Source organism: Vanessa tameamea, chromosome 26 (genome assembly GCF_037043105.1).
Source record: "Vanessa tameamea isolate UH-Manoa-2023 chromosome 26, ilVanTame1 primary haplotype, whole genome shotgun sequence".
NCBI classification, from domain to species: Eukaryota; Metazoa; Arthropoda; class Insecta; order Lepidoptera; family Nymphalidae; genus Vanessa; species Vanessa tameamea.
In genome coordinates, this window is record NC_087334.1 from 5,904,712 (window position 1) to 5,923,521 (window position 18,810).

The 18,810-nt window shown below is 32.2% G+C and overlaps 2 protein-coding genes across 6 annotated transcripts in view; one reads left to right on the forward strand and one right to left on the reverse strand.

The window, feature by feature from the left end:
- LOC113393983 (uncharacterized) overlaps positions 1–18,810 on the forward strand; it is a 59,810-nt gene that overhangs the window by 31,727 nt on the left and 9,273 nt on the right. The window contains exon 1 of one of the 5 annotated variants that reach the window (XM_026631146.2): positions 16,333–16,466. The exons of the other annotated variants lie outside the window; for them this stretch is intronic. The gene's annotated coding sequence lies outside the window, so the exon portion shown is untranslated. Of the gene's footprint in view, positions 1–16,332; positions 16,467–18,810 lie in introns of those variants that run through there. 5 annotated transcript variants of the gene reach the window in all.
- Positions 10,258–13,966, reverse strand: LOC113394019 (uncharacterized). The gene is made up of 3 exons (XM_026631199.2): positions 13,728–13,966; positions 11,276–11,665; positions 10,258–11,082 (listed from the first exon to the last, which is right to left on the reverse strand). Exons 1-3 carry the CDS (start codon positions 13,888–13,890, stop codon positions 10,598–10,600), a joined length of 1,038 nt encoding a protein of 345 aa, XP_026486984.1. The 5' UTR covers positions 13,891–13,966; the 3' UTR covers positions 10,258–10,597.

Sequence of the window (18,810 nt, forward strand, 5' to 3'; positions counted from 1 at the left end):
TGCCTCCACAGGTGGACTCTCTATTACCCTAATCTCATAATCCGATGGGACAGTCATCGGAAAGAGTTCAGGTATAGAAGCAACGGTTTTACATGCTTCAACTTCAGACACTTGGCTGTTACTGAGAAGTTTTCAAAAACAAAATCAAACAACTTTTTACAGGCCCGACCTGCGGTCGGACCCAGAACATCGGAATATGTAGCTTTATATCTAGCCATTACACCAACTACGCCTACGAAGCTGTTTATGAGATATATTGGTAAAACTGTATATATTTGACATGATGGTGTTCATCACATATTCTACCTTCAAATAGCAGTACTAACAATTAGCATTGTTGTGTTGGTTTGAAGGATGAGTGAGCCTGTGTACTGTAACCTTAAGGGACCTAACATCTCAGATCCTCAGGTTGGTGACGTATTGGCGATTTAAAAATAGTTAATACATCTTACAACACCAAGGTCTGTTGGTAACCACCATAAGGAGACCTATTTGCCATCCAGGAAGGATGGCAAATCTTGGCAAAATAATTGACCACCCATGTAACTAAGCAGAAACAAAGAGTCCTATCATAATACTTTACGATCCATCCAAAGCCGCAATTTCGTTTCAATAAAAATCTTTCACGTAAAACCAACATTCTTTTATTAACAATGGCTATTAAATCATAATTATAAACAAAACACTTTATCCGGAGCGATCATGATCGCTGAAGCGCCATGATTCATCGCATGATTGAATCTCGGCCAAAACCGACGCCGTAAAACAATCACAATACTCAATGGCATAACACCACGATCGTGTTCAATAAATTATAATGAATGCCCACAGATACCTATTTAGCTTTCAGGTTGCATTCATTTTCTTAGCAATAAACTTTTGAAGTGTATCCAAAGAATACATAAGGAATAGATGCTTTGTATATCCGATTACTGCCTACTTTCATTGTTTGATGTGCTTTTACATAAGCTAAATATACAACAGAGATTCTTTGATTTATTTCAAATAAGCTAACAGTTTTCATATTAAAGTAACTAATTTAAAACTCGTGGTTTTATTGTTATTTATCTTTTCAAAATATTCTATGATGTAGATTTTTAATTTTCGAATTCAAAATAATGTTAATTCATTCACAAATATTTGCCTGTACCAAAAATAATATAAGAATAATATTATTTTAGTTACGTTTTTCAATCGTGATTCTATAAGCTTTGTAGTAGTCTAAGAGCCAGTAATCGGCAGACTTACGGTAAAGTAGAAAATTGCATATTACTGCCAGGTACACTGCTTCATCTGCTGTTGGGGAATTGGAGGTTCACTATTCCCATCGAGGGTTCCTTCGAGCGTGCCAAGGCATAAAAATTGACTTTCAAAACGTGATCGCAGCATGTCTGCCGTTGTGATATCTTAAAATATATTAGAAATAAAATATAGAAAAAATTAATGGCAGACACTACTACTAGTTCCTACTATATTTTTTATAATTTCAAAAGTTTGATACATTATGATATGATACATTTGATACAAAATTTGCGTTATTTCAGCAAAGTCTATATTTATATTATATTTTAACACCCACTCATTAGATATTCAACCGCCAAACAAATGTACTCAGTATTTTTGTGTCCCGGGTTGAAGGGTGAGTGAGCCAGTGTAACTACAGGCACAAGGGCCCTAACATCTTAGTTCCCAAGGTTGGTGGCGCAATGGCAATATAAGGAATGGTTAATATTTCTTACATCGCCATTGCCTATGTCTATATATCTTATACCGCTCGGTGGTGACCACTTACCATCAGGTGGCCCATATGCTCGTCCACCAACATAAATAAGCAACATATTAACGGAATAATGTCTTAAGGTATATAAATCTAAAGCCATATCTGCGATTTTAGTAAACTTTCCAAATGTAATTGATGGTATTATTTAAATGCGAGGTGAATAACCTGCGGGAAATATATACGAGTGCATCAAACACAAATTTACATGGCTGAGGATTAATAAAGTTTATTTTTGAATCGCTTTATACAATACTAGCAAAACCCGGCTGACTGTCTTGCCTGTATAACATAATAATATTAATTATTTATTATTATTGAATTAACAATAACTTTGCAGATTTTTTTTTAACAGATCTTCATAGATTCTACAATTTATCTGTACAAAGTATTCTGATATTTATTACTATCAAAGAAACTTTCTCTTGACCATTTCTCCATCGACTTAAATAACGGGATAAAATATGGCCTATCATCCTGAAGGATAATTTTATATTATTAGAAAACGAATTTTTGAAATCGAATAAATATCTTCGAATATTACCATTACAACATACAATATTAACAATCTGTGAATTTCCCACTGCTGTGCTAAGGCCTCCTCTCCGTTTGAGGAGAAGGTTTGGAGCATATTCCACCACGCTGCTCCAATGCGTTTTGGTGGATACACATGTGGCAGAACTTCGTAGAAATTAGGCACATGCAGGTTTCCCCACGATGTTTTTCTCTACCGCCGAGCACGAGAATTATAAACGCAAATTAAGCACATGAAAATTCAGTGGTGCTTGCTTGGGTTTGAACCCGCAATCATCGGTTAAGATGCACGCGTTGTAGCCACTGGGCCATCTCAGCTCGGTTTAACGAAGTTATTAATCTTTATTTCACGCTAGAGATTACAATTGAGACAACCGAAAGACGTAGAAATTATTTAAATATAAGCCCTGACGTCATCAAAAACACAGAGTAAATCTTATTCGTAAATAAGCAAAGACAATTTCAGTAATTTTTTCTCCTCTATTAATCGTTTTTTTTTTGTTTTGTAGCTAATCATGGCCCTTAGTATTACCATTAAAAAAAAGACCAAAACATGCATATGAAAAAAGTTTAAAATATTTATATATATTAATATGATGTTGTGATGATAATGAATTGAAAATTCCTTACGTTAGCTCAACATATTTTTGTATTCATTTTTTGCCTTTTCGTTATATTTTGTTAAAATATTTAAACATAAAATTTAAACTCAATAATAACTCTAACAAATGTAATCAATGATAAGTGACTTCACTGGCCCTTAAGATACGTGGTCTCCTAGTTTAGGGGTACAGGGCCTCTTTGATGTATAATGTATCATAATAAAATATTTGTATTGTGTTGTAAAAAATATGGGTAGCCCCTACTCAGATGAGCTTCCACGTACCACCAAGTATCTATTCGTTAAAGCGCGGCTAAGGATAATATACCTCGTACCTTTTATACCCTAACTCACTCACCATTCACGCAAAACAATAGATATGAGTTCCAGACGAATATAGCAAGCTCTACGTAACATATGTAATTCGCAATTATCGATTCAATATAAGCAAGTGAGTAAGTGGAAGAGTAAGTAACTTAGAAGATATGCGAGTACAGTTGAACACATACTTAGCCTGCTGAAGTCATACATACCCTGGTCATAATCATAAATACCTTAGTCGTATAAAAATATATTTTTGGTATAAATAAACTTCGACATAGAATTTATATGGCGCATGTTTTCGTACTACCCATTTTGTTATAGTCACTAGATGGCGCCACAGCACAACCACTTTTGTATCGCTGAACCTCGCTCAATATTGGTATAAATACATAGATATATCTCTGCTTATCTATACTAATATTATAAATCCGAAAGTAACTCTGTCCGTCAGTCTGTTGCCCTTTCATGGCCAAATTACTGAACCGAATTAAATGAAAATTAGCTTAGGTAGTTTCTTGAACTCTAAGGAAGGACCTGCCTAACACCTGACGACCAACCCCTAAAACGCAGGCGATGCCGCGGGCGACAACTAGTCGTATATAATGGCTACTTATAATAGTACTCTTTTTTTATCAATAGGCAAATTAAAAGTTAATATTATTTAAATTAACAGTTGCTTTTGAAATGTTACAGCTATCAATAGATAACTTGTCAGCAACGTCTTCAATTACCGCTCCGTTTTAACGTTACACAATAATACTGAAATGTTTGGGTTCAATTGTAAACAATATGTCATTTTAAATTATTCAAACGCAAATATTTGCAATTGGGATAAACTTGTACTTCTTAGAATACCAAATATTGTTGAATTCAGATGTTTGTTGAGTGAGTTCGGTTATGAAATTCTGATTCGATCATGATTTCCACAGAATTACAATACAGTAACCGATCATTTTTGAGTTACGAGTAAGGAATCGTTTATATGATAATACATACGATATGGAAACTTACGAAAAAATTTCATAGCATTTAAATTACGAAAAGAACTCTGTCGGTCTGTTTGTGGCTCTTGCTATGTCAAACTATTGGACAAGGAAGGACATAGGACATTTTTATATCTAACATCTAACCCATAAAACGCTAATGCACCGGAGACAACTTGTTCAAAATAAACCTGGAATATTAATCTTATATGTAACTCAAAATCATTAATATACTTTCCAGAACATTGTATTAAATCATGTAACTATAGGCACCAAGGACATATATACAATTCAGATCACGTGGTTGGAAGTTAATTGACCATCTAATGAGATTTTTATACTTTTAACCGTCGTTAATATGAATAACTATTTACCACCAGAAATACGATTTATTAATCTCACTTCCTTAAATAAAAATAAGAACAAAATAATTTAGATAATGAATAAAATAAAGTCAGCAATGATTACGATTGCTGATAAAGATGTCATGCTCAAGGTTTTCAAAATATTAGATAAAAACGTAAACCAACCAATCGATTCTATTGAAGTTGTCCGTCGATCGCATTTGAAAGAGGATTGGATCGTCAAAGGTCAACGTCACTTATTATCCAATTCCATTAAATACCTGCTCATTTCAAATGGCGTTTAGAGAAACAACTGTTTCAGCATGATGCTTTCTTGAAGTTTCATGAATATTTTCGTATGTATCTGTCACGTAGTATTATTTTTCCTTATTTACAAAAGCCCAAATGACCTAGTTTTAGCTAATGAGAGTGTTCGGCGCTTAGCAAAGCTGTCAAAAGGCTTATAAGATTACTTTTAGTTTGTGGTTGGTAGTCAATTTTCTGGTAAGCTAGATAAAGATCCAAAAAGATATAATTCTTATAGTTTTACGTCTTTTGTTGGTCTTTTGGCTAGAACATAAGACCACAAAATATGCTAATGTCGTTGTTTCAACTCCGGGTCAAACCAATACAAACGAATTGGATTTTTCTTTCGAGAAATTCTTAATACATGGCAGCTAGGAGTCTGGGCAGGCCTGTCTTAAACCAGGTTACAGGAGGTTCGAAAATTCTTGGGCCAAAGGTAAGGCACCCCAGAAGGTCTTTTTTTAGGGTGCTGTGAAGATGGCGAGACATTTGCAACGGTTTTTTATACTGTTTTCACCAATGGACGGAGTGATTCATGATGGTCGTTTGGGGGTATTTATGTAAAACGTGAAGCTAATGGTTGAAGATATCGGAAAAAAATATGCCGACTGGGAGCTTTTGCTAATCGTTAAAACCAATAAATTAATGTATTACGATATAAACGTTCTAAGTAAACTCTTATACTTAGCATGCAAAGCCGTGACGACAAGCTAGTAATATTCGCCGAAATATTCGCAGGCCGAAATAAGCATTTTGAAAAACAGGCAGTTAAAATCGTATCATTAATTAACATCTCAATAACTCCCAAAAATCTCGACATGATAAGAGATAAGGGCGTATCTTACTCTGACCCAGTTTTATAAAAGCGCTGATACCGACTCTTGAGTCATAATCGACCCTTATATAATAGAGGTATGAAGGTTACACATGATTGAGACTTGAGTAGTTATATACTTATACATATGTATGAAGTAAGGTCAGTTTTGCACATAAAAGAGCTGAATTACATGAGGAAATTTATTCTCAAATTTGATTATTGATCAAATTTCGTATAGTAATAATGCCGTCCTTATCGATTTCGGCTACGGCCGCTAATCTCAAGAGAGACCGGCTAACTTAAAAGGAGTTATTATATTCAAGAAATGTGTGCGTAAACACAGATGCACTATCTATTACGTCAATCTTATGATCCGATTAGATGGAAAATCTGACTCGATCGGAAAGATTTTAGGCACAGGACCAACGTTCTTCCCAAGGCACAGGCACACACTTCCAATTTCCAGACTGGGATGTTACTGAGAATTTTACAGATAAGCCCAATAGTTTTTTATCAGCCCGACAAAAAATAATAGTTAAGCGCACGAACTCTTTAATTTCATGTCTGATTTTCCATCCCATCGGATTATGACAATAGTTGTATTTGCGCACACACTTATGAACTACAATTTGTCATGCACAGTTGGCTAGTCTAACTTGAGACTGAACACTGAAGCTAAAATAGGTCAGGAGGAGATCACCAAAGATTTATAAATATTGCTTTTAAATTCTTGTGACTTAGACACGCAATAAAGGTCGGTTCAATAATATAGTCGTGGTACGATAACATACGAATATAAAAAAAACTTAGCACGTATATTATTAATAGTCTCATTCTAAATAAACCGTCACTAGGATCCATAGATTACTTACTCACAAAGGCGCGCCCCTCCACATCAAATTAATATCGGCTTGCATTAGTATGTGTGTGTAATATTCTTGCTTGCACGATGTCTTAGTGTGTGTGAGGTGAAAAATAGTAAAGACAGATAAAAATAGTTTAGATGACATTTATTAAGTAAAGTTTACTTTATTAAATAATAATTCATTTAACGTGAGTTAATAGTTCTATACATGGTTACCAATGCATATGTAACCGATTAGCAAAGCATTAGGTCATTCACACTTGACAAAGTAACATGCAATATGAAAATTAGATTCTTATCTACAAAATATTGCTACGATTCTAAGAATTACTTAAATATTTTCAACAATAGGACTTTTAATGTAATAGAAATTAATTTCCCAAATCTCTTTCAACACTTACGTATCGAGAATCTTTGTTGAAAGCACCTTTATAGAATTAATTAAAATTTACTTTATCCAAATCTTTACAAGCACTTTTGAATTGTCTTTTTACCGGATTATATTAAAATCCGCAGCTGAGCCTGGACGTACCCTTTTCTTCATTTTTTAATGCTCACTACTTATTTAGGACTCGTCATTAAAATATTAAAGGAAATTTCCATCGCTCAAAAATATAATAACGTAGCTTAAACAAAATAAAACAAATACATGTGTGTCTCAGGACGCCTGACAGAAATGATAACTTAACTGTCAGAAATACAGCTAGCGCTTTGGGTTAGGCTGAGAAAGGAGCCTGCCTCCCGCTGCCGTATGCGTAAGAGAAAGGAAAGCTAAGCAGACTGGCGCCGTAACGCGTTACGTAACGAAGCGGTTTAATCGGTTTTAAGGTGTCACTTGTACCTGGAGTTACACTGGCTCATTGTATCAAATAGGAAGAAATAATACTAAGTATAACTGGGTTTGATCAAAGCTCTACCTTCAAATAAACATGGTTGCAACATAAGAATTACAAGCAAGTATACGTAATGTGTAAAATGGAAAGAAATAATCATAAGTCATATTTATTAATAGTAACATTTTATTGTTTCTTAAATAGACCATTCTATGGACGATAATAATAAATCATAACGATAATACGACGCTCGGTACACCTATTACGTAAGAACACACTCGAAATGCATCGACAGAACACGATCGTGGAATGTCAGGACATCTGACAATGATTATAAAATTCGTTAATCCTCTGGAGATAGGAGGACCGCTCCATTTTTCGCTCTCACAATCAGAATTGCGATTCAACAGAGATGCTGACATCACCGTTGCCACCATTCCTCGGGGTCATTATACATCAGCTATTTTCAATTTGGATATATTTATTTATGTATACAGATTTATTCATATATTTTATAAATCTATATACCACACTCAATAAACGAATCAAAATAGCTTATCACCGCTAGTCTGCTATAAAGATTTCACGAGTGAAAAACGAAGCGAGTGCTTACAGAATAACACTGTAGATTTAATATACCCAACTGCTACGAACATTGTAACTATAATTGATTCTTGCAGTGATCTGAATCGTATATAATTATGAAGATTTACTGGACCAGATTAAAAGGTTTAGATGCTAAAGGTAATGAAGAACTAAATCAAAGATTTGTTATAATATTTAAATAAATACACAAATATATTGTACATCAATTTGGCAAAGTTTCTGCATAATATACATAAGTGAATACTGTTTCTTTTTGATCGTGCGACTGCTGTTAACGTTGCTATTCTATAGGAATTCGCTTCGTATCTCATTAGTGCAATGTTAAAAACCGATTTATGTTGAAACATTATTCTGATGTCTGTATATTTTAAATGTTGTTATTATTAAAGTCAGTGTCACATACCACCTTCTGACATTTCACACCGTGTTTCGTGTAAATTTCGAGTTGGTTACAGAACAGCTCGCCTGGCTCATACTCGTACAGGTATGTAAGCGAGCTGCCAATGACGTCCATCTTAAGAGAGTCTTATGAGATCGTACCTCAGTATACGGCGTGAGGTTCAAATTGTACAATTCTTTCTTTTATATCACCAGGCCTTTATATCCCCACTCTAAAACTGAGTCTATGTTTATAAAAAAAAAAAAAAAATCTTACATAGAGTAACTCTAGAAACAAGAGAAAATATTGTTACTATATTCCTCATTTGTTTTTATGCTTGCTAGTAATTAAATGTTGAAAAAAGTATCAAATTTGTATTAGTTTGAGACTTTAAAAATATCTTTTAAAACAAGAGAGAAAACAATCTTATTGCTATTTATATTTTAAGAAACAGATAAGATCTATAATTAAAGTTATCGTTCTATCAAAACACTCATGTCTATAAATGAACTGTCAAAAGTCTCAAATATACTATTCCAAAGAGTTTTTATTATAGCTTGTACAAAATATAAAAAAAAAAACAAGAATATTTTTTTTTATAATATACTAATATAAAGAGAAAAGGTACAGAAGCTAAATGTTAGTTAGTATATTCGTTTTTAAACAATTTTGGGGTGTATTTATTTTTCAAGTGTTAATAAAACATTGTAAAGACGTACTTGAATAAACTTGTAATTAAATATGTGACAAAAAATTTAAAATAAATATCATAAATCTAAAAATATTTACGTTCAAGTTTGTGCATTACAAAATAAACAGTCTTTTAATGATTTCTAAACGTTGTAAGATATCTTACAATGGCCCTGATTTTGTGGTACCCAATATCTAACCTAAAATAAAAGCACGGACTAACCGATTTGCTATCCTTTTTAACTTCACTCATAAGAATGAAATGGCAATATTTTAACGCCTTAGTTTTCTTTTATTTCTTGATCTCAATTTTTGAATGGCATTTATCCATAGAATCTACATGATATATAATTAAATCGACTCAGTTACCAGTAATATAAAACATTAACGTTTGAAATAACGGTTAATCGAGTAAACAATCAGGCGAGCCTGGATAATTCACTGGTAAATTTACTTAGATATCGTGTACAACAAAATCGGGAACAATTTCTACTTATGACCTTACTACATCTAGCTTGCTAACTCCTAGCTTCTAATTAACATACCGAGTCAATATTTAAATAGTAAACCAATGCAGCAGATGCTAGAATTATTATAACAGTAACAATCAGTACCAACAAAGGCGTAGCAATTATTTCTTGCTAGGTACCCCCTCTCCCTCTTCCACACATCTTACAAATAATACACGTCTATTGCTGATCGATCGCAAACAGATAACTAAAACTATTCAATGTTTCTGTAGTAGTAATCTTACCTCCAGTTTCTGAAATACTGATCAATCATGTGATTCAATTTTAGTTTAATCTGAAAGGTCATTGATTGGACAGCTGATGACGTAATAGACGGCCAAAAGCGTTCGATGTTCAGATCATTTAATCTTACTTTGATCATTATTTCAGAAACTAGAGGTAACATAACTTCAATGTTATTCATAGATTTATGTAAAAATGTGTAATGTTCAATCAATATGATAAAATTATTTCTGACAATAAAATAAGACACTTATTTTAAGAGTAGTCTAAAATATAACGATCTACATATAATATCGACTTCTCATTTTTATTTATCATTAATCAATAAACTGTTGATTAACTTTCAATAATTGTTTATGAGTGATTAACCACCTATCATAGTATATGATAAAATAACACAAAAAATCTATACTTAAGTTACTTTTCTCTTACATCGGTTATATATTGCAGAATATTCGTTTTTATAAAAATTTTAATATTTTGTTTTTACGTAATAATATAACATTATATTGTTCTGATGATGAACCCTTGATTAATGGTTTTATCAATAAACAACAATAGTATGACCTACGTCAAGGAAGTTAAGTCAAACAAAGTCGATTCAAATACCTATTAAATATCTCAAGAAACCAACAATCCACTACACCTTTGTCTAACACTTCAATCTACCATTCTGTAAGTAATTATATTGAGATAAAACACTTTTTCACTTTTCTGTTTAGAGCAGTTTTATGTTTATAAATTGTTCAAAAGAAGCACCCCTAGGTCTTCTTTATTAAGCCGGTCCTAGGTTTCGTTATAAACCGTATTATACACTAGTTCTTGGATCTTCATTCTCAACATTAACTTCTTGGCTGGCCCCAGTTTTTTAACATGCGGTATAAGACTGTTGAAGAAACCTATATCCTCATCTTTGGCTACTTCGGGAACATCATTACTATTGCCAATGCTCTTTTGAGCTTCGTCGTCATCGTCGTAGAAATCAGTCTCCATAATTATTGGTTTCGTGTCAAATTCGTCAAATTCATCATCTTTGACGCTAACTTCGTTTGTTGGTGGCTCGATATAGTAGCTACTACTCTGATCAGCGGTCGTATCGAAGTCTGTGTCCTGATTGAAATGATCATCAGCGGTATCGTTGCCTTCGTAATCGTTAAACTGATTTGTAAGAAATTGGAGTTTTGGTAGATATTCCCATTCTGATCCTTGTTTACGAACTTCTTTTCTTGCTTGATCTCGTAGATATTTCCACTTCAATCTCGCTTCGTCTCCTGTAAAAAAATAAAACTGGTTTAAATTTAACAATTATGTTTTATACTTCTAGTCGGTGTAGAATTTTTCATTTGTTAGTCCTGTATTTACTTTAGTCTTTAAAAAAGTTATGTAATACAACATCATTTACTTTTAATAAATAATATCTTATAACGACTAAATTAATAAAACATTGACTAACATAAAACTTACGTGTAACTCCTAATTCTCGAGAAATCTCCTTCCAGCTTTCATCTAATTTGTACCAATTGTGATGTCCTTTTAATTGTCTATTCCATATAATATCTCGCACTTGGACTAATTCAATCAATTTGTTCATATCAACATCTATAGTTCTCCTTTTGTTCATGAGTAATTTCTTTCTCATTGTATAGCCAAGTTTTGGCCGTTTTATAGATTCATCAAGAGAATTGAATACTTCATCTGTTGTGTCATCGTCGCCTTCTTCATCCTCCGCTAAAAATTGGTGATGAATGAATTTTAATTTTTGGAAATGTGGCCATTCGGATTCGTTGGGATTTTTCTTCATTTCTTTTCGACATTGATCTTTGAGGTTCTTCCATCTCTTTCTGCAATTTAAACCTGAAAAAAAAATGAATTACGTTTAATATGTTTCCATTCATAAGAAATGATAATGTTTTACTACTATATTTTATAGACCTTGAAAGAGAAAAATAGAAATAATAATAAAGAACTGCTTCCACTACGCTTTACCTTAATTTTGATTCGTACATAGATACTTCTTATGTCTCTAATTTAATTAAGGATTTTATAAGCGATTAATTCTTACATTTTTAATGAGTTGTTAGCAATTAGGTAAAACGAGAGCACGGTTTCACGGGCAGAAGGACTTAATCTGAATAATTCAATTTAAAAAAAAATCCTATTCTTCTTACTAGTTTTTTTGATACTGGACAAATCACAGATGTCTTGTTCCGTTATATTTCCAAAAAATCCTAGATTAATAACTTAAACCAATTACAAAAACTATATTCACAAGACCAGAAATTTTAACACTTAAATCAAAGTATTTTTTTAATTAAACATATAGCATTCGGCATGCTATTGATAGATAAAAAATTACCATCAATTCGGAAAGAAATATCTCAAACCTGAGAACGGGCGAAAAATACTTAACGGGGTATTTTTTTCAGGAATTGTGGTTATGTATAACTTTTCATAGTTTCATATTCGGCATTTTCTAAAAGAAAATATATCATAATTTACTGACATCATATCATGAGGTTGTTGATACTTTTGTTTACCGGCGGAGGTAAACTTGCCTGTATATCATACAAATATTTGAGTAAATTTTTATATATATTTTATTTAAATTTTATCAAATTGTAAATAAACCGTAACATATAATATACGTTGTCGCGGACATTTTTACATTGTGAGTCTTACTTACGTTGCAATTATGATCACCAAGAAAATATATCCTATATGTCAATCCAGAAGGGTACAGTCTGAGTATTAGTGAAACAATTTTTGAAATCGGATGAGTAATTTCGAAGCTTACTTCCTACGTAAAACTTAAATACATAGAAACTTAATAACCTGACCTGTTTATAACATAAAATACTATTAGTTACCCCTAGCAAACATAAAATAATGGACGTATTATACAGCTTAAAATGGTCACAGAAAATAACGCGACAAGATGTGATGTGATTATGTGGTAGTCATACTATGTCCCATCGTTAATATATTAAGAAATATGTACGATAATTAATCCGCATTTAATAAAGAATATTAATTTCCATCAAACAGAGTAATAACATTTTACTTTACCAAATCAGAATATACCTACTTTATTCGAGTTGGCTTTTACAAGCACTTTTAAATCGACATTAAACAAATGTATGTTAAAAAAAGTAAAACTACTAAAATAAGTAAAACTACTGGTTCTGAATGTAGATTCTACCAAGTACCGTCAAAAAATCAGTAATTACTCTTTTCCAACATTTGAAATACATAAAAAGTCATTGTAATTTTGAGCTTCGGAAGTATGACGTTGGGCGCGCCTTACTTAGTATTAGCGTCTGGTTAGATGTCTAGTTAACTTCGGGCAGCCTAAATCTTTTGTCGTGATATCTAATTTATTTTTCACCAAATTATATATAGAATAGAAATATTTTAAAGAAAAGCTGTCCTCGAAATATAACTCACTGGAAATCGAGTGTAAGGTGAGACACCCATTATTTTCTAGGCGTTAAATTATTCAAAGTAATAATTAGTTATAAATATTTTGTGTTGAAGTAATTATCATAAGTTTAAACTATGCATGGCTTAGGAATTTAATTATTGTATATGTATATTCTCTTTTACCGGGTAATATTATGAATTATTATCTATTATTATTCGATTTGGCATTTATTCTTGTTTAATTTAAATTTATAGTAATATTCAATATAAATGTCAGTTATTTGTCCTCTTTTTTGTCATCCAGGTGCATATATAGGTAACTTTAACTTTTAAATACTCTTATCTATCTTTTATAATCTTGGGCGGAACTAGCGCCAAGTCAGTGCAACGCGCCGACTTATCTAGTCGAATGCGCGTCGACTTGCGCGCAACAACAACAAAATATGGCGCCATCAAATATGGCCGCGCTCGCAGGCCGTTCACCTTCAATACTCACTAGTGGTCCCAACTTCCGTGGCCACTTCGTTCCAATAACGCTCCAACTTGAACCGATTTCTGTGCCCTCTGTAACTTTTGTCCCACAAGCACTCGCGGGCTTGGACTGCCGCGATCAGCTTGTCCATGTTTTTGGCACGGGCGCCTTTGACTTTCACCTTCATAGCGGAGCGGATGCGCTAGCGGGAGCGGCAACGCGCGATACGAGCGACGCGTGGCGGCGCACTGAACTCAGCCCGCTTCTCGCTCCCCGCCCGATCCGCTCGCTCGGTCCCGCCACCGCTCAAGTCTATCGCCATCTTCCTCGCTCGTCGCCCCGCTCCCCTCTCCGCCAACGCGACACGCCTCGCCGATTTATCCGCTTTTATTACACTAGCTCAACCCTACTTTAGCATATTTCATACTTCGCTTACCTTTACTGAACTAATTGAACTTTGTTCCTTCTTCGTAGAATATTGTAAGCAATGTATTTTGAAACAGATTTAATATCATGATACATTATGCTTTTTAATACTTTAATAACTACTATGGTCAAAGAAGTAGCGATTCTGGCATTCTTAAATCTTAATATAAATATGGTATTGTTCACGTTTTCATTATTGTTCTAATTCTATTCAATTCCTTTTCATTCTAAGGTCTGAGCTAATATAAGCTTAGATTAGTCTTATTTAAGTTTTATCATAATATTATATATTTAAAACCAAATTAAGTAAGGAAATCCTTATTAATAATTGAAGTAATGCGCTTAATAAATAATAATAATAACAATAATAACATCACAATTATGTACTGTGTTGGTAAACGCATGAATACTTACGTAATATACCTCCTATTTAGCAACAAAAATTCGTTTATAAAAGCCTTACAAATTCAACGCTTTCGGGGTATTTTAATAAAACCTTTTACTTGGCTTCCTACCTGCCTTCTATAACATCTCACGTTGAATTACGACAACAAAAAGTTAAATTGCTATGACGTAATACGTCTCATGGATAGTCATGTAAGTAATACAAAAGAACACACATAGAAAAAACTCTTTCAGTTGCTCAAACATGCAGAATAAAATACAGTGAAAAAACTTAACACATAACATGTGCATGTTCCATTGCTGTGCTAATACCTCCTCTCCCACGCTGCTCCAATGCGAGTTGGTGGATACACGTGTGGCAGAAATTCATTGAAATTAGACACTTTCACATCCTTACGATATTTTCCATCACCGCAACACGAGATGAAATATAAACACAATGTGAGCAAATGAAAATTCAGCGATGCTTGCCTGGGTTTGAACCCGCAACTATCGGTTAAGATGCACGCGTTCCAACGACTGGCCCATATCAGCTAAAAATAATTACTCTACATATATACGTTATCAAGTATACTTTAACTGTAACGAAATCAAAATAACAAAAATTAAACACGAAAGAGTTATAGAGTTTTAAAGAGTTTAAAAAAAAAAAAACATATTTCGGCCCAGGATTTCCCCATCCACTCAAGACTTATGAAATAAATCGGCCACGACACAATTAAAAACAGCCTTATATCGATAAATGATGATACGTGTTTTTTGTATTACCAAACTGAAAAATTTATAAATCAATTTCAAAATTACTTTCCCTGCCTTGCTATCCTTTTTATCCCCACACGAAGTAATCAATGTTTTTAATATTTTTATAAAACTTTCAATGCAGCATTGTCAATAAGAATCATCTTAAAGTTTTCAAAAGATATCGCCCTTTAAGATAATCGGGGTATTATCCTCCAAATGCGTTAAATATTAACGTGAAATAAGATATAATGCGATAAATTTAATCTTTAGTGGCTTCTCTGCGTGCGGAAAACGTGTTGTAAACGTGACGGTATGACGCTGAACTGAGATCTCGTGAAATGTATCGTAACAAATATCCTATTTTACGTACAAAAATACACGTAATCAATTTGAAATAATCTTGACTCGTATTGCTTAGCAAACGAAGTACTTTCAGGTTTTCAAAGCTAGTGTTAAATTCGGAAAATAAAGTGTTTTCGTATTGTTACCGATTTGAAAAATATTGTTAATCTCGAGCAACAGTGTGTTTGCTAACGGAAAATGTATATGGAAACAAATTATATAGGAAAATATACATAGAGGGCTTAATCAGCACAAATCAATAGTATATATTATGACTGACTCATCATAAAGTCTCCGAAACTATAGATCTCATTAACTTGAAATATATCATAGTTTCTCCTTTCACGACGCAGACACTCTCTATGAAAAAAAAAAAAATAAGAAAAGATTTTGCAATGAAAAAATCAAAGTGGTCGTTTTATGCGATAAAATCGATTTTTTATGCATTTCTCTGTATTATGACGTAATGTACATACATGTACTTTATACGCAAAAACGAATAAATAGTAAAGTAATTCGAATAATGAAAAAAAGATTTTGATACGAGTACATACATACGAGTACATACTCCTAAATTCCGTAAAATCATTAATGTGCGCCTGTCAGATACAACGGCAGTCTACGTGACAAAAACCCATGTTAGAGCGACTTCTTAAGACTTTAGCTATGGAGACTCATATATAGGGATATACTTTTTTACATAATTAAGTTAGTCGGGCACTGCGCATGAGTAAAGTCTAGAGCAGGTCAAGAGTGCTCAGCTAGAGTCAGTTTTACAGATTTGCTGGTCGGTGTCTCGCGTAATCTAATTACACGCTATTAGAAGCCAGCATTAGTTTTATTCCACAAGTAAGATTCTTATTTTAATTAATTATATTTATAAAATGATACCCGCGAAGTGTTTTTATGAACGGCTAATTTATTTTGTGCGTTCGAAATTCCAAAAATGGAATATGTTCTAAATTTAAACACGGAATTTAATGGCTCGCCTTATTAATTCCAAAAAATGGATATTCATTTATTTTTAAGTGATATAATTTGTAATTAAGTAAATTTGGATCGGTTTTAAATGTAATTAATCATTTGAAACTTATGTTTTATTTAATATTTATAAAATTTAAAATAGTTACTTTTGAATTTCTAATCTATAATATAATATAGATCAATGTGCAATAAATTGTGTGCTCTATATTTTTGATTAAAATTAAACATATATTTAAATTTATAATAAATATCGTCACGTGTCTTGTCAATTGTTACTTTATCGTTACAAACGTTCTAAAATTGAACTTTGAAAACGTGTTCTTATGGGGAAATATATTATGGTTAAAAAAAAAAAACTCTTTATAGACATACTATATTTGTGCACAACATAAGTCATACTCCACACAGAGCATTAGTGCAGTTCTATGGATGAACAATCTGTTTGGTACGGATATAAGTCCCGATATAAAAAAAATGTTATATTTTGCTCAAAATTCATTATTTTAATTTGTGTAATATTTACTTCATTCGGCGACCACGTTTTATTTTTAAGAATTAAACGAAAAATTAAAACTTATATAGTATAGGTAAGATTAAATTCGGAACTCAAAAAATTTAACGTTAATTATAAAATGTATCGAAATGTGACTTTGATTATAAATCTAAACTAAAATTAAATTATCTGGAAAATTTCTTCTAATGAAAAACAAAATAAAAATTTAGTTTTCCAAGCACTTGAACCGCCCGCCATTGAATTTAGTTACATTAGAAGGTGTATTAAATAAGGCTTAGGTTAAGTATCAAACTCAATAATTACTATCTTTAAATGAAGTACATAATTATGTTAATCATTTACAATTAAATGTGTATATCTTGCATTAAATTAAAAAATGCTTTGGTAGTGTTTTTATCATAATAATAACTGTTTACAAAAGATATACAATTTTAATTATTATCGGGATACACAATAAGACATTCCTATCGCTAAGTGGCGATCTCTTCCAGATAGACTTATGTGATTGAAACAAACAATATAAATACAAAAATCAACAATACTAATGTTTATAATAGAACGAAGAGTTTAATTTTTTTCCATATATATAACGTCCATATAAAATTTATAAAATAGTGAATTTTTTTGGATTGATTGTTTGTATCTTCGGAATTAACGAACAAATTAAATTAAATCTCATTATATAAATTATATAATTAAGAACTATAAAATTTTTGTTCAACCATCTATACCTCTATATTCAAAAATCAAAATATAGTCTATTCAAATAGGCTTATACAAGAACTTTTGAATCGTCATTTTAGAAGTATACTAAAAGTAAAGCTACGACAGATTCGGAATGTAGATTGTACCGAGAACCGGTGAGAAACTCAGTAGTTATTCTTTTCCAAAATTTGAAATTAATTTTATTCAATTGAGCCTTAAAAACGCAATCGTTCTATTGAAATATTATGATTCAATCATTATTTCCAATTATTTTATTATATATTATATTATTACATAGACGATATGACCTTATATACTTAGAAATCGTAAATTTTAACGAAAGTATGCTCTTTCAAACTCGGTTTACTAAGTTTTCACGTGGTGAATTTATGCTTAAAATACATTACGAGGAAACCTACTAGTGAAACAACATTGTGAGATAAATCCACCAACTCAAATTGGCTTAAAGTCCAACCTACTCAAAATGAGAGGAAACGCCCAGTCACAGTTGTGAATCGTCTACAGTATGTTACTTCTACACATTAAATTTTAATTAAAAATATTCTTATACTTATGATAAATAATTAAAAATAAACTCTAACGGTTTAATAATAGGGTTTAATTTTTAAAAATCACGTTTTAAGTCACATTTTTTTCCACAATCAAAGTAGGTCTTAGCTCACTATGTGAGATCGCTCACATGTCTACGGATTACATATTAGTTATATAAGTATTCCTCACATGCCCCGGATTTCCGTTAAATATAATATCTACGGCAGTAAAAATGGTGGTATAGACACGATGATTTAAATATAGAATTGCATTTAGATATATTGTTTTAATATTTAAAGAACCTTTTTTGGTAGAGTTTTTATTTTTAATATACTTTGCGTATTGGTTTTAGTTATTAGTGGAAGTTATTTGTTAGCTTGTTATAGTTTATTGTATATATATTTGATGATAGACGAAAGCAGACGGGGCGTATGAGCA

What these genes read in the sequence shown, in the direction of transcription:
- LOC113394019 (XM_026631199.2), bottom strand. Translation starts at nt 13,890, where the DNA reads ATGAAGGTGAAAGTCAAAGGCGCCCGTGCCAAAAACATGGACAAGCTG. An exon ending in CACGGAAGTTGGGACCACTA is followed by an intron (nt 11,666 to 13,727) that starts GTGAGTATTGAA and finishes TTTTTTTTTCAG; the next exon opens with GTTTAAATTGCAGAAAGAGA. An exon ending in TCGAGAATTAGGAGTTACAC is followed by an intron (nt 11,083 to 11,275) that starts GTAAGTTTTATG and finishes ATTTTTTTACAG; the next exon opens with GAGACGAAGCGAGATTGAAG.